General features: G+C 36.2%; 2 protein-coding genes across 4 annotated transcripts; one reads left to right on the top strand and one right to left on the bottom strand.

Annotated features, from left to right (window-relative positions):
• The first annotated feature begins 833 nt into the window (after positions 1 to 833).
• On the top strand, positions 834 to 14,910 carry LOC113495565 (nuclear RNA export factor 2-like). Of its 3 annotated transcripts, none has more exons than XM_026874330.1 (20): positions 834 to 1,066; positions 1,509 to 1,822; positions 1,917 to 1,996; positions 2,394 to 2,516; positions 2,885 to 3,058; positions 3,340 to 3,357; positions 3,640 to 3,702; positions 5,599 to 5,817; positions 6,347 to 6,491; positions 6,972 to 7,143; positions 7,318 to 7,389; positions 7,558 to 7,653; positions 8,100 to 8,340; positions 8,756 to 8,879; positions 9,099 to 9,315; positions 9,558 to 9,756; positions 10,136 to 10,308; positions 10,665 to 10,865; positions 14,547 to 14,662; positions 14,744 to 14,910. In XM_026874330.1, the coding sequence occupies exons 2-20, from the start codon at positions 1,518 to 1,520 to the stop codon at positions 14,850 to 14,852; spliced, it is 2,847 nt and encodes a 948-aa protein (XP_026730131.1). In that variant the 5' UTR covers positions 834 to 1,066; positions 1,509 to 1,517; the 3' UTR covers positions 14,853 to 14,910. The 3 variants fall into 3 exon arrangements, with proteins under 3 accessions (XP_026730131.1, XP_026730132.1, XP_026730134.1); XM_026874331.1 differs by having other exon boundaries at positions 835 to 1,066; positions 1,663 to 1,822; XM_026874333.1 differs by having other exon boundaries at positions 835 to 1,066; positions 1,738 to 1,822.
• LOC113495566 (nuclear valosin-containing protein-like) lies at positions 11,432 to 14,463 on the bottom strand. The gene has a single exon (XM_026874334.1). It carries the CDS (start codon positions 14,325 to 14,327, stop codon positions 11,727 to 11,729), a length of 2,601 nt encoding a protein of 866 aa, XP_026730135.1. The 5' UTR covers positions 14,328 to 14,463; the 3' UTR covers positions 11,432 to 11,726.
• Positions 14,911 to 15,085: the final 175 nt, after the last annotated feature.

Below are 15,085 nucleotides of genomic sequence, written 5' to 3' on the forward strand. Positions count from 1 at the left end.
TTAGTTTTTCTCCCCTTTTTAGCTTTTCATCCTTTTCGGTAAGTGACAACTCAACTAGACTTATATAAGAAGTATTAAGGAGAACTGAACTTGTTCTTGAATTCAATAAAATTAAATATAATATTTGAAGTGTGCATGTAAATGAAAACGGGCACATTGATAAGAAAACGAGGTAATTCGTTGTTTTCGTGTATATTGCATAGCGAACGGAAAACGGCAAAAAACGAAATAACAGAATTTTTGATTAGGTGCATTGAATGGTTGGGAGTAGTTTTAGGAAGTCTGAAAAATACTTCGTTTTTATTCTCTCTCACGGTTTACCCAATAAATCATTTTTTGTGGCACTTATAGCCAAACGGTATCACGACCATAGCCGTAGGTCACAAAGCCAAATCAATGGTTTCTTTTTTACATGTGCGAAAAAATATACGTCATAGATGCAAGTCCAGGTAAACTTTATTTATGTGAATTCAAATTTGTTACATCTCCAATAACCAGAAAGCTGTCTGAACTCTTGTCTATCTAAGTTCTTCAAGTACGTCTTGATGCTTCGTGTGTACCTCGTTGTGCTATGACCATTCAAATATTATTTTTGATTCATAAAATTATTAGCATCAAAAAACTTGCATTGAATCTTTTTTAAATTGTCAGCATCTTTTCAAAGCTTACACAAGCCCTATATTTTTGAACGTAATAAATGGAAAACACTCAAATGTCATATGACTGTTATTCACTGTTGTCAATGTCAAAACAACCAAAACATTTTTGTTGTCGTATCGTGAGCATTGCAAATGTTTTTGTTTCACTCACTCACGTTTAAAACGCATTAAACCTATTTTACCTCTTTTTCACTAATGCGTTGTTTAATGTATAAACACAATCATTGAATATCGCTTAAGATATAAACAATTTCGTTTTATCTCATTCATTTTTAGTTTATGTTAAAGTACTTTACTTAAGGATAAAACTGTATGTAACAACACATTGGATTAATACCGTTCCAGTACGGTATAAAAAATTATAAAATACAAAGCATCCTTTTTGGTACAGATCCCATGCCTAATCCGTAAGTACATCAATATATCCACAAATTAAAATGTATGATGAAAAACGAGATTACAGAAAGTCAACCTTCCTTTAGCCCTACCATTTGTATACTTATCAAAAATAACAATAATATTTTTAAGGCTATAGATTTATAAAACAGTACTTTTTAAATTTAGGCAGGATTGATAATTTTGAAATAATAACTCAAACCCAAATAAGTTCTCATTCTTTATTTTCATCACTTTGAGCTATCAGCTTTTCATGTAATTTCTTGACTCCAGGTCGGTCCCAACATAGCTTGGGCTATACTAAGCCACTAGGCAGATTTTTCACCACCTTCCCATGGGTATAAACCCTTAAATTCTAGTAAATGTGTAGAAAAGAAACATGTTTTACTTACTGGCTTGCTTTTTAAAGAATTCTTTTCCAAAACACTATACTAAATTTTTTACATGTTTCAGCAATCTCAAATGCATTGTTGGCAAAAAGGGGGGAAAGGGAAAGAAAAAAAAAAATTGACCCAAACCATATTTATAATCCATAATCATCTTGATGCTTTAACGCGAAATACGAGTGAACAGTCTTTGAATAGCACTGAAGCTTATGTTACTGTAGTAGATGGAGTTGCTGGCACAACTACAGTAGCAGCTAGTACGTCTATAGAACCTAGTACTTCTGTCAACCCTCCAGGTGCCGCGTCTTCCAACCCATTGATGTGTCAACCTCGGAAAAAGAATACAAAGCGAAAAGTATTCCCATTACCAAACTCTATAAAGTAGGTCCTTATTTATTATTACATTGACGTTTTGTCTTTCTTTTTCCAATAGATTTTTAATAATTATCTTATTCATAAATTCTTTATATTGTAGAAAACGAATTGAGCGCAATAAGAAGTTGCTTGAAAGACGTCAAGCTCTAAAAGAGGCCAAGAAAGCAGCTAAAAAAGCATGTAAAGTATATATTTCATTCTCTGTTACATTTACATTTATGGTATAGTTTTTATAAATGAAACTTGACAACTTACTCAAGCATAACACCCATCAAATTCCACAAAATTCAGCAGTCTTTGCTCATTAGTAGATTTAGTAGGGTGCTGTGTGAAATTCTGTAATATATGAAATTCTCGTGTCAAGGTGTACGAAATTGAATTCCTCCGAAACTGCTCGACCAATTCTCAAGAAATTTAGTGTATGTTTACTTGATCTGAGAACATTACAACATCAATTTTTCATAGCCCTGTTGTTTTATTCCTTAGAACTCATTTGTCAGATAGTAAAAGCTTAAGAAACATCAAACAATTACATCAATTGAAAGAAAATCTCTTAAAAATGTATTTAATTTTACAGTGAAAGCAGAAGCCGCTAGTAAGAAAGCGTCAAGTGAAGCTACTCCGGCAACAGAGGCAACATCACAAGTGTCTGAGACACAAGAAACAACTCCAGTAATGGCTGATCCAAATCAACAACATGGTAGGTGTATCATGGCAAGATTATACCTGATAGAGTTGAGAATTGACTGAAAACGTGACTCGTTCTGGGTGATCCGGTTTTGTTGATTCCTTTTCAATTAATGAGAAATACCTGTCATTAGGTCCAATATAAATTTCATCATGGCAAGTTTCCATAATTTTCTAACTGATATCGACTTCCATCGTTTATCAACAAAAAATATTAACAAGATAGGGGTTTCTAACCAGAATCATCAAAAAAACAAATGAAAACAAGCTGATATCAAGCAAAACAATCTGAGATCAAGCAAATATTATAGGTGTAATATGTACCTATAATATTACAGTAAGATGCAATAAATTATTCAAACAAATCTATATATTTTACAGTTGAACCAGTTCCAATAGTAGCGGATACACCGCAAGTACCAGTTGTCACACCAGTTGTCGCACCAATAGTACACCAAGTGGTACAAGTGCATCCTACGGTTCCGACCCAAAATAAGCCAATGTATTTAAAGCAACAGCATAATCAACAGAAACGGAGGAAGCGAGGAGAATATGGTAATACATAATGAATTTTTAAATTTATTTCTAGTTGGTCTAAAACAAGTTAGATTACAAAAACTCTGAGCGCGGTTCCAATATTTCATTTCCATGGAAAAGAATAGGTCACAAACTCCACAGTCATCATTAATTATAGTTATGTTACCGAGTGCTGACTGGTAAGACGAAGAAAGAGAACGGCATAGAAAAAAAAACGAATACTTCTTAAAAAAAGGTATTTAAAAACCCAATCTTACATATAGTCTATGATATTTAACGGTTTTAATTTTTTGTTTCAGAGTACAATTATCCAAAAGGTATGTTATTTTTTTTCGGTTTGTACTAATAATTCTCTTCAATACCTTTATTTATTATTCTATAAATACTGTATGTATGTATACCACTGAACATATTCTAAATGCCTGAGCCGAATTTAATGTATTTTTATGCGTTTGAATGGTGCCATGGATGATGTCGTTTTACAAATCAGCCTAACGAAGTTTGCCGAATCAGCTAGTTTATTTATATTTTTCTATTGCGACCCTTCGAATTTCGACTTTGAAGTAGAGCAATTTCTAATATTCTTGTCACAATTTCAGGTATACCCAGAAGTTTCATCATACAGCAAAAGCTTTGTCAAGAGGCTGGCATTCAGCAAAGTAGTAAGTATTATCGTTTTATTTTAACTGTACTATATTTAAAATTAAAAATCGGGCTAAATCCCAGTACTCCGAGAATGATGGGCAAAAAATATAGAAAATAACAGGACTATGATGGATGCGAAAGGCACGGGACATAGAAGAATGGGACAAAGAAAGTGTGGATCATTCAAATGTATTGATGATGATGAAGAATTAAAATGAGGTATAAATAGTTCCATTCGACTTATTCCACGTGTCAGTGCCCGCGGCGCTATAGGTGCAGCATTACACCCAGCAGCACAGCATTAGTTTATGTTTATGCACATTTAATGTGTGTGACAATGACACAGATAAAAGCTATTTTACCACATGACGTTACTGTAAATATGTGTTGTACATGTACAAACATGAATTGACTACACAAGTACATACATATTTTCATCCTCATAATATATTCTAGTCATAGAAATCTAAATAATAAGGTAATAGAAGTGCCAACGCCGCGTGACCTTGTCGCCACACTGGTGTCTCGGACGACACCAGCGCGCGAACTTACGCGCAGTCGCTCGCGGAACGTTGTCACAGCAAGAACCACTAAATATGCTGTTTTGCGGCGTTTCTCAGGCTGGAAATTCATCTGCATCGTGTAATAACATAAATAAATAGATAACATTTTATCGGTAAGTAAATTATTGCAGTAATATTGATGTTATTGCAAAATTAAATTTAAAACATAACCTTCATTATAAACCATATGAATATCGCGACATCTTGCAAAAATCGCATTCTATACTAATCATTGCGTCTGCAGTAAGAGACTTACGGAAATGCACTGTTGTAAAAGAGAAATGTATAAAGAAAAATAATATTTATCCATGCGATCGTATTTGTAGTGGTACGGCCGCACAAAACTGTCGAAAATAGTGATGTGCAGATAAATTATCCAAAATGCACATTGTATACGAAAAGAAACATTTTTAAAAGTCGTTTGTTTTTGTGAACATATTATTGAATATATTTTTATTTCAGATTCCCACAGGATGCGGATTCGTTTCCCACGGGTAAACGAATTTGGTACCCTACAACTTAGGCCGAATCTACACTATGAAATTAGCTGCATGCTTGATAACTTGCCGCCCGCCGCCGCACGCGCCCCTCTCCATTGTTACGGCTCGGACCGCACTCGCAACTGAGTGTTTAGAAAAGTACACCTTGAATTATAGCATTGAATAAAAATTGCATTTTAAATTTATACAAATCTCATAAACACCTATTTTATTATTATGAACGTTTACTAGTCATTGGATACATGAACTGGGCTGCTTTTGTATACCTACAAAAGTCTTACCTACCTACCAAAGTATTTTCTAATAATATATTTTTTTGTCAACAGACAATTAGCGAATAAGTTTTTTTTTTGTAATTACATATTATAATGTAATCCATAAAAGTGTACAATAAAAAACATTGTCACTCATAATTTCGTCTTTTTATATTATATTTCGGACCCGTAGTCAATCCCTAGTGTAGTTTACGTAATCACTACGACTAATGCAAAAAAATGCAATGACTGTGTGAGTTAATGAATCCATACAACGACAAAGTCAACCTTATTGCAATAGACGTGCGGCCTAGTGTTGTTTCCTTGGTCTTCTCGATGCTAATGTGTGCGTGATTGCGTAGTTATTTGCTGTGAATGTGTTGTAGACCCGCCCACCGGCGACATGCGTTTCGGTAGATCGCCGCGGTGTATGCCATTTCTATTACCTTGTTATTTAGATTTCTATGATTCTGGTCCTCAATGTTTTCTGTATAGGAAATTCTAAGTCACATTCGTGTGGTAACATATTGTCATGAAGATATATTTTCTTGTGTACTATGTAAGAAATAATTCCAAGATTTGTTTTCCAATTTCAGTGACCAATTCGCCAATATATCCTATGGGACAACCGAAGATTCCTAATCACCAGATGTACCAACATATGGCCAATACGGTACAGGCAACATTCGACCATAGTTCTACTATGACTATTGTGAACGATGCAACTGGGCCAATATCTGTTAATACAGACTTCACGACTGACGTCCAACAACCTTACTCGCCGTCCGACATTTATTCAGAGTCTGGGAATCTTGGTAAGTAATAAAAGGACGATCATTACGACAAAAAAGTTTTTTTGTCGTAATGATCGAATGTTTTTATTAGTCAATCAAAACCACTTAAAGAAGTACTTTTTTTTTGGTATGCGAGGGAATCCTCTTGGACAGCCACTCCCTCGGGGGAGGAAATGTGTAGTGTCAGACTCTTACTGACTAAACCTGAACCGCCGTAATACTTGTATGGTAGACACCCTGGGTATAAACCAGTTTTTTTTTTAATATAAATAATGTAATCCCAGCTATCTTGTATAAATTAAACTAGCTGTAGCACTCGGGCCCGCCTGCTACAAATTGAAAATAATTCCACAACACCATAAAAACTAGATAAAAGCTATCCTATGTGTTAATCAAGGTTATAAACTATCATGTACCAAGTTTTGTCAAATTCATCATCCATACATACAAACTTCCGAATTATAATATTAGTAGAATAATTATATGGCTATCTCGAAGACAGTTGATCATGCACAGACGCGATGTATAATCAATTGAAAATGTTTTTCAGAACCTGCCGAAGAAGATGAATTATCTGACACGAACCAAACAGGACAAAAGCGTCTTAGCGCCTTCCAGAGACTGGGGCCTCTATCACAGCCAAAGAAGCCTAAACTCACAATTAATTTAACGCTGCATAAGGAACAACCTGTTAGGTATGTGTTTTTAAATCATCTATGCTATTTTTATAACAATTCATCTCAAAAAGAATGACAACGTCTAGATATATGTATAGGTATATAATTATGTAGATTCTATTTATTTGAACGCAGGCATTGACTTCTTGACCAGACAATGTATTGCCCAGTCCTAACTAACTTTTAAGCCAATTCGGTATGTCATTTTAAACAGTAATACCCACGGTGAAATAAATATTTTAAACAAGAACAACGAATGATGATGTAAGAATTTGTGGGCAGTATTTTTTTTTATTCAGTTTCATTTTATTGATATTAAAAAAGGGTACTTTTTATATACGTATATAAGGTGACTTAGGCCTGCCTCATTCAAAAATAATAATAATATCCTGATCTATTCTCTTCCGACCGTCTTCATGTGGCACAATAGTGACATCATTAATATCACCATTGTAGCAACCCACTGTATATAAATAACCCTTATCCTCCTTATTCCAGGGAAGTGGTAGACGATACAGATGTTGACCTAGAACGTTACACTCCCGTACACCTTCGTCAGAACATCATCAACAGTACGGACGAGACGGTGAAGAAATACCTGCCGCATTGGCCGTGGAAGAAGAATGTAGGCATTTTAGGTAAAAGGAGTGCTACGGCCAGGGCTTCTAAGGTAAGATAGTAGTAACTTGGTGATTGAAAGTGCAGTTGTGAATGTGAGCATTGTGAACTGCCGGACCATACAGAGTTGAGTGACGTCCACAATTGTAAAAACTTTTTAAGAGCCAGGTCGTCCTTCTGTTCCTAAAAACGTGATAAAAATACAAACGAGTCCTTTTGTTTACAGTCGGTCATGATAATCGAACAAGAGCTAATGGAAGAGGCCTACGAGAAAGAAAACTTATTCATTAATATTTCGGTAAGTAATGTTCTGTTAAGGTACTGTAAAAGAAAACCAACAACGCACAAAGGCTGGCAACACACTTGTGACTCCCTGTAGTGTTGCGTTTTCTCGTCTCATTTGACCCGTCTGCTCGTTTGCCATTTAATAAATAAAAACATATTAAAAATAAACAATTGATTTCAGGTGAAAGGCTACCCGGCATCGTGGACCAAAGAACGAGTACTTGATGCTATACTGGACAGCGTCAAAGACTACAGTCTTATACCTTGTTTTACTGAGGTAAGGGAAAGAGGTATACCGCAAAAATTGAAAGTCAGAGTGAGAGAGAGAACTTTGACAGAAAGAGAAACAGTTTAGAATTTTCGATGCCCGGTTTGAACAGATACATGGAATCACGATTTGAGGACTTGGCATTTCTTACTAGTGTTCCATTAATGAAGCCGTAACAATCTTCAGCCAGTAAAAGAGTCATTGTAATATTGTGGGATGCAGGCAATTGGGCGTGATGTCTTTTACATGTTTTTTAGCGACCTTCAAAAAGTGTTACTTGTCATTATAATGCTAAATGAGGTGGGGTGGATGCAAACATGGGTGGATTTCGCTGTAGGCCAAGAAGCTCGATTGCACTGTTTATTAGTACGAAAAAAAAAGGAACTTGAAATATTTTAACATATGGCTTATAAAATTATTACCTTTTAAACCTATAAGCATGTTTGTATTTGCAGTTCTACGAAAACGAATGCAAGTTCCTCGTCCTACGTAATAGGTCAGCCCTCATAATATTACATAAAACAGGTTTTTACATACATAAAGACGGTGTAGAGCTTACCATCACGATAGCTCCAGCGAATTTGACGCTTAACCAGATTGACTTTATACCAAGAATCATTTTGAGACAAAGGATTGCTATGGGATATGATGGAGTTAAACACACGTTGAATTTAAGCTCCTTCACTTTGCAAGAAGGTAAGATTTCTCATTAGTTTTATTTGCTATTTTATGTTATGTTATGTGTATATCGCTTAGTTGTATGTAAAAGTACTTTACGTAAAATCAACAAAGAACGGTTATCCACTTGGTAAATCGTGGTTTCAAATCAGCATTCATGTATGTAGTCAATATCAGCGTCTGAGCATATCTGCCTTATTTCGAAACTGTATATAGTTATGTTTGTGCTCACGTATCTGCAGAACTAGAAGTCCGATTTAAGCAATTATTTTTTATTATCCACTGTATTATCCAACTTAAAGAATACTGCAAGTTTTTATCGAAATCGGTTCAGTACTTTTTGAGATATGGAATTTTATTTGAAGTTGGTTATATACTTTAACAAATTATACGTATAGGCCTTGTTACAACAAGGACTCATTTCTGTTTACAGATATAAGCCACTTCATCTACTTCCCCTTATCTCGAGTTAGCAACCAAAGTGAATTAATACAGTTGCAAAGCGTCATCGCTTGGGACAGTCTCACTACTCTAGATCTTTCACACAACAGACTATCGTAAGTATATATTAAATTTTCTGTGAACATAAACATGGTTAGACTAAGCCTTTGTTGTAGACAACATGTGTGTATTTATAAATACATGCCTAAGTATGTTTAACAGTTCTCTAGAAAGTACTCATCATTCAAGCTTCGAGGCTGAAAGGCATGTGAAAAATAAATATTTATTATCATTAGTTAATTTAATAAACACGCATAACTTGTTCTTTTTTTCAGTAATTTAAGCGGCTTAGATCTAATCAGCACAACACCAAAACTGGAACATTTAAATCTTTCACACAATTATTTAGCGAAAGTTACTGCGCTCTTAGTATTTAGAGACCTGCCTTTAAAATCTATAAATCTAGAAGGAAATCCCTTATGCCATGATTATATTCAGACCGATCATTACATTAAGGTTCTGAAAATGATGTTTCCTGCGCTTGTGGAAATTGTAAGTATTTCTCAGACTCATTATTTGTAGTAAGTGACAAACCAATCGTGTTCAATTACTAATGTAATACTACATTAATTGTTATACACACAAAAAGTGTAATTGCGCTCAAAGTCTACAGTGAACTGCTACTTTCTAACGTACTAGTAAAATGCGATCTAATATTTCTAGAAATATATTTATCCTTAAAAAATACTTTATGCATGATTAACTTATTGCTAAATAACTTCACAATTTTGCAGGACGGCGTGAAGATCTTATTAAAAGGTGATCTACCTGATTCAAAACGTATCTACTGCCCAGAAGACGCGATGCAAGTCGCAGAGAAGTTTCTAGAAACATTTTTCCCCTTACTAGACTGTGCTTCGGAACAACGCTTTTTGATAGAAGGGATGTATGCAGATAATGCTGCACTGACAGTCACCTACTGTTATAAATTGCGTGAGTGTATTTCAGTTGCTATGATAGGCTCTGCAATTTGTGATTGGATTGCAGCAGAAATGAGATTCGTCTGGTTAGAGCTTAAGATATATTTCTAAAACGTCGTCACTGTAGTCAGTTCTACTATGGCCAACAATGGACTGCACGCTTAAGGTCACAACGGAAATCCCACAGAGTCCTGAGTTTGAGTGTCTGTGTGCATGTAACTTGAATGTTTATGAATGTTTATGCCACAAGGATTGAATTCCTGAATGTGGAAGTCGTTTTTTTTACAACAAAACAACGACTAAATAGAATATCAGGTATCGGATAACCGTATAACATGTTTGTCTGATAACGAACTAAATACCGATTATTAAACTTTCTTTTTTTCTTTCAGGTTACGGTCCTATATACAGGAACTTTAGGAACTTATTCCTATACGCCAGGTTTTTGGACGAAGGGGAGACGGACTCCGTGGTCGGTGCGATGGCCATCACCAGACTCATAAACAGGTGGCCGCGCACTGAACACGATCCTTCAACGTTTGTAGTTGATGTCATGTTTCATAGTGTAAGTGACGTCAAGGAATTAATTATCTATGGGCATTGATATAAGATCTTACTAAAGGATCTTTCAAAACTAGGGCGATGGGTATTAAAAAAAAAGAAATGTGAAATTAAAGCTAACAAATTACGTATCGTATGGTAAATTTAAAAATGTTGCAGCGTATAATTTAATTATTCTAAAATCAAATCAGTATCATTTTGCGGTTACTTTTTGGTCCATTTTTGTGCCTTTCAAAAAGTTATTAAAACAGAAAGCTTATAAACAATTTTATTGTACATATGTATTAAATCATTTTGATGAAATTTTATGCCTATTAAATAATTCATGATTTGTGTGAAATTATCTGTATGTTTATACAGGAGAGGACTACAATACTGCGTATGACCGGCATATTAAAACTAACAGCGGAGTCGTTAGCCGAAGATGAACACCTACTAACATTTTCCCGAACAGTAGTACTGCATTCGAGAGACGGCTACGAGTACAAGATACTGAATGAAATGGTCTACTGGTCAGAGCCGACCGCGTCTCAAGCCAGGGCCGCGTTCCGAGTTACGTCGGTAAGCCTTTTGCACTTATATTTTTTTATAACTAGCTGTGACTCGCGGTTTCGCTCACTGATCGGTTAATCGTACCGTGTTAATTCGAGCACTTGCAACCAAAATACCAAAATACCAAATTTCATCGAAATCGCTACAGCTGTTTAAACGTGATACCTATGTATATACTAATAATTATGAGACTGTCCAGTCAAATGCTTGAAATGCAGGGTATCATCGCACTCCTAGCGATCCCGTTTCTGGTGTAGGCTGTGCTAGGAGTGTTTTTAATCAGTAGAAGCCCAACATAAATATTAGATTATCACCCCGGAAAAAATAAACAAAGGTTAACATCGCAGTAGAGAATATACCCTTTTTGTGAAAATTATTAACCTAATTCGTTCAAATATAAACTTCAAAAAGAATAAACAACGAGAATTGATTGCAATAGCATCACTTCTCTTTATGCCCTCCATTGGGCATAAGCCTAACGTCAATACGTCGTCTTTATACATCGATTTATAGTTTAATATAATATTATTACTTAAATTATTCCTTTTGACTAAAGAAATGAAGAAAAACAATAGTACGAGAAAATAAGTATCTTTATTCATACCCTTGAATTTAAAATGTGGTGTTTATAAATGGCTTCATGAGTTTATCATGGATGATTATTCACAAAAAATATGGTTATTACTTATTACACATTGATTGTTAACTTATTGCCCATTATATCTATTTATTGCAGAATGGACATACAAAAGTAGACATTTAAATTGCTTAAAAGGAACAACTTGGCACTATTGGTATTAGATACTCTCTTAACATAAGGGCCACAATAATCTAAATAAAAGGTCGAGTCTTTCAGCTTTGTATTGATTTTCACACTGTATCCATAGATTCCTCATTAAGCGGCTCAGTCTCCATTTCCATATACCTTTCTTCAGCTCCTGAAGTGTATTTCATTCTAAGCTTCTCATAATGAATTCGCTCTTTTTGCGACACCGATGGTTTACATTTCTCGAGTGCTATTCGGAAGTCCTCCCTTGTTACAAAAACGTCACCATTCAGTGTACCATTGGCAATATGATGCGTTAAGGCATTAGTAGCTGCGGCCCTGACCAGTCCAGCGAGGTCAGCGCCTGTGTAATATTCTGTAGCTGTGGCTACATCTTGTAGTATCGCATCAGGTCCCAACTGCGGCCTGGTACCACCCTTGGTAAGTTTTTGTAATATGTCATACCGATCCTCGGTGTCAGGCATACCGACGTACATGACGCGGTCCAAGCGACCGGGTCGTAACACCGCAGGGTCAATAATGTCTGGTCTATTCGAAGCTGCTAATACGAAAACTCCTTCACGACTTTCTATGCCGTCCATTTCGGTGAGCAACTGATTCACAACACGAGCGGCCCCGTTATTATCTTGTGATGTACGGCGCGGACACAAGGCGTCAAATTCATCGAAGAATATAACACAAGGCGCTGAATTACGCGCGCGCCTAAAACAGGTGCGGACGGCGCGTTCACTTTCGCCCACATACATATTCAGCAATTCAGGGCCCTTTACAGAAATAAAGTTCACACCTGCTTCATTTGCTACAGCTTTTGCCAGCAATGTTTTACCACAACCAGGGGGACCACATAACAACACTCCACTTGGTGCAGATAAACCTAGTTTTGCTAGCTGCTCAGGATACTTTACTGGGGCTAAAACTGCCAATTGTAAATCTTTACGTACTTGACGTAGTGATCCAACATCATCCCAAGTGACATCAGGAACAGTTACGATACCCTCTCGTACTGCACAGGGTTTAGTAGTCTTAAGAGCTTTTACAAAGTCATCATGTCTGATAGCAAGCCCTTTCAGTTCGTCTCGAGTGTAGGGCATGTCTTTGAGAAGATTCATGACTTCGTCTACCGGATCCAACTGTACTTCAACTGGCTCATTTATATGATTTGTTTCCGTAATTACATTTGTTTCAACCAATTCTTCAACTGGTATTTCAGGTGTTTCTGTAGGTATTTGTGGTTCTGGTACGGTTGCGGGGGGTTCTCCTGCATCCGTGGGTGTTTCTTCACTTTCCTTGTCTCCATTTGGTATAATTGCGATTTCATCAGTAGGAGGAGCCTCAGTAGGCACCTCCTGAATTTTAACTTTAGATTCTCGTATTTCTCTAAAGATTCTCTTCACAGCATAAGTACTAGCTTTGTTAACCAGTGCTTGTAAATCAGCACCAACAAAGCCAGGAGTTATTTGAGCTAAGACGTTCATGTTAACATCTTCATCTAAACTTATATCCTTACAAAGTATTGAAAGTATTTCTTTTCTAGCTTTAAATGATGGTATACCTAATGTGATTTCCTGTTCGAGGCGTCCAGCTCTTCTTAAAGCAGGATCTAAGGCATCTGGATTGTCCGTTGCTGCAAGTATGAGTACAGAAGCACTATTATCACTCAAAGCGTCCAAACTTGCTAATAATTGTGCCACCATTCTCTTTTCCATATCTTTTTGAGCATGGACTCTGTTACCACACACTGCATCAATCTCATCAATGAACAACACACATGGAGAAACAGATGTAGCCCTCTCAAATAATTCTCTGATCCTTTCCTCTGATTCCCCAGACATGCCACCAACTAATTCAGTGCCTGTGATAGCAATCAAAGGCAACTGTAGTTTGCCAGCAATAGCATGTGCCAACAATGTTTTTCCAGTCCCTGGGGGGCCATGCAACAATGCTCCTCTAGGAGCTTTAATGCCCAACTGGCTGTACAACTCTGGATGTTTCATGTGCAGTATTAAATCACATATCTGTGTTATGATTTCGGATATGCCGCCTATGTCATCGAAACTAACCTTTACATTTTTGACAGTACCAATGTCAGCCTTTTTCTTTGGTTGTGCATTCTTATTTGATTCGATCTTTTTCTTTTTCTCATTTGTATGTTGATTCTGTTGAGGTTTCGATGGTGTGCTCTCAATTGTTGTACTATTTGCATTTCTGTTCGGTATGTGAGGGGTTATGGTAATTTGGTCATTGATTTTTGGTAGTTTCGGAGCCGCACTGCCGTCTTCGTCGCTGCTCAGGATGTCGATAGGTTCCCCCGTTTTATCTGTATTACGACGGCTCGTTGCGGGCCGTTTTTTCTCTTGCATCTTATACATGGCGAGCAGGCGGTCGTTTAATGCACTATTATTCTCGTCTAATAGTTCTAAATCGGATTCTTCTTCAGATCCGTCGGATGTAGACGCTCCGTCCAGTCCGTAACTCTGTAATACGACTTTGTAAGCACTTTCCACCATCTGACAGAAGGCGTTGTCGCTCCTGTTGTTGTACTCGCGGTAGCGCTCTTTCAATGAACGCGCCATTTGGCTAACATCGACAAACGTTTTATCCACATTTTCCGCGAGATAATTCTTTACACGCGATACTATTACTGGATCGTTAATAGTTTTTTGTCGCGTTTGATGTTTCTTCATTTTGTTCGTTACGGAATTTGCCTTATAATTTCGTCTTAGAAGTTATATTCAATAAACTACTTCGTAAAATGCAATGTTTGACAGCAGCGTCGCTGCCTGAATCGATGGAAAGCTTTAGGTTCCACAGATAATAAAGTGTTTTCCTTTCGTTGCATAAAGCAACCTATTCACGGATAAAGATACTCGTTTCAATAAAATAATTCGTTTCTTTTATTGCAGGTTTCTCAAAAGAATACTACTCTGAAAATTGATTCAACAACAGATGAAGATCTTCAAGAAAAATTGTTAAAAGTTTTCATGAAACTAACTACAATGGATAAGAAAACAAGTAAAAGGTATACATTTTCATATGAGTTTGTAAATGTACATAATATATTATTTTTGAAATTTCTATCTTAACAAAAATTTTGTTTCAGGTGTTTGGAAATTAACAGCTGGAACTTTAAATTGGCTTTAGAACATTTCACCAAGTTATGGAAAGACAACAACTTGAACTCTTTAACTAAAGAAATATACACAGTATAATGTATTTTTGGTTGAATTTTAAAGGTTGGAGATAAATAAAGCTTTCTTCAGTTTCAAATTTCGATTTCATTACCCTTACTTCTTGGAAGTTAAATAGTATTTGGTTATGTGACTTTCAGACACAACTGGCACTGGGCCTAGACTCTGCCGCTGCTTTTTCCCTAAGCAAATAATAGGTCGATCTAAGCACCTATTTGAGGTACTGGAATATAATTGTAAATGCCATTTATAAT

The sequence above is a fragment of the Trichoplusia ni genome, chromosome 7 (assembly GCF_003590095.1).
Source record: "Trichoplusia ni isolate ovarian cell line Hi5 chromosome 7, tn1, whole genome shotgun sequence".
Lineage (NCBI taxonomy): Eukaryota > Metazoa > Arthropoda > Insecta > Lepidoptera > Noctuidae > Trichoplusia > Trichoplusia ni.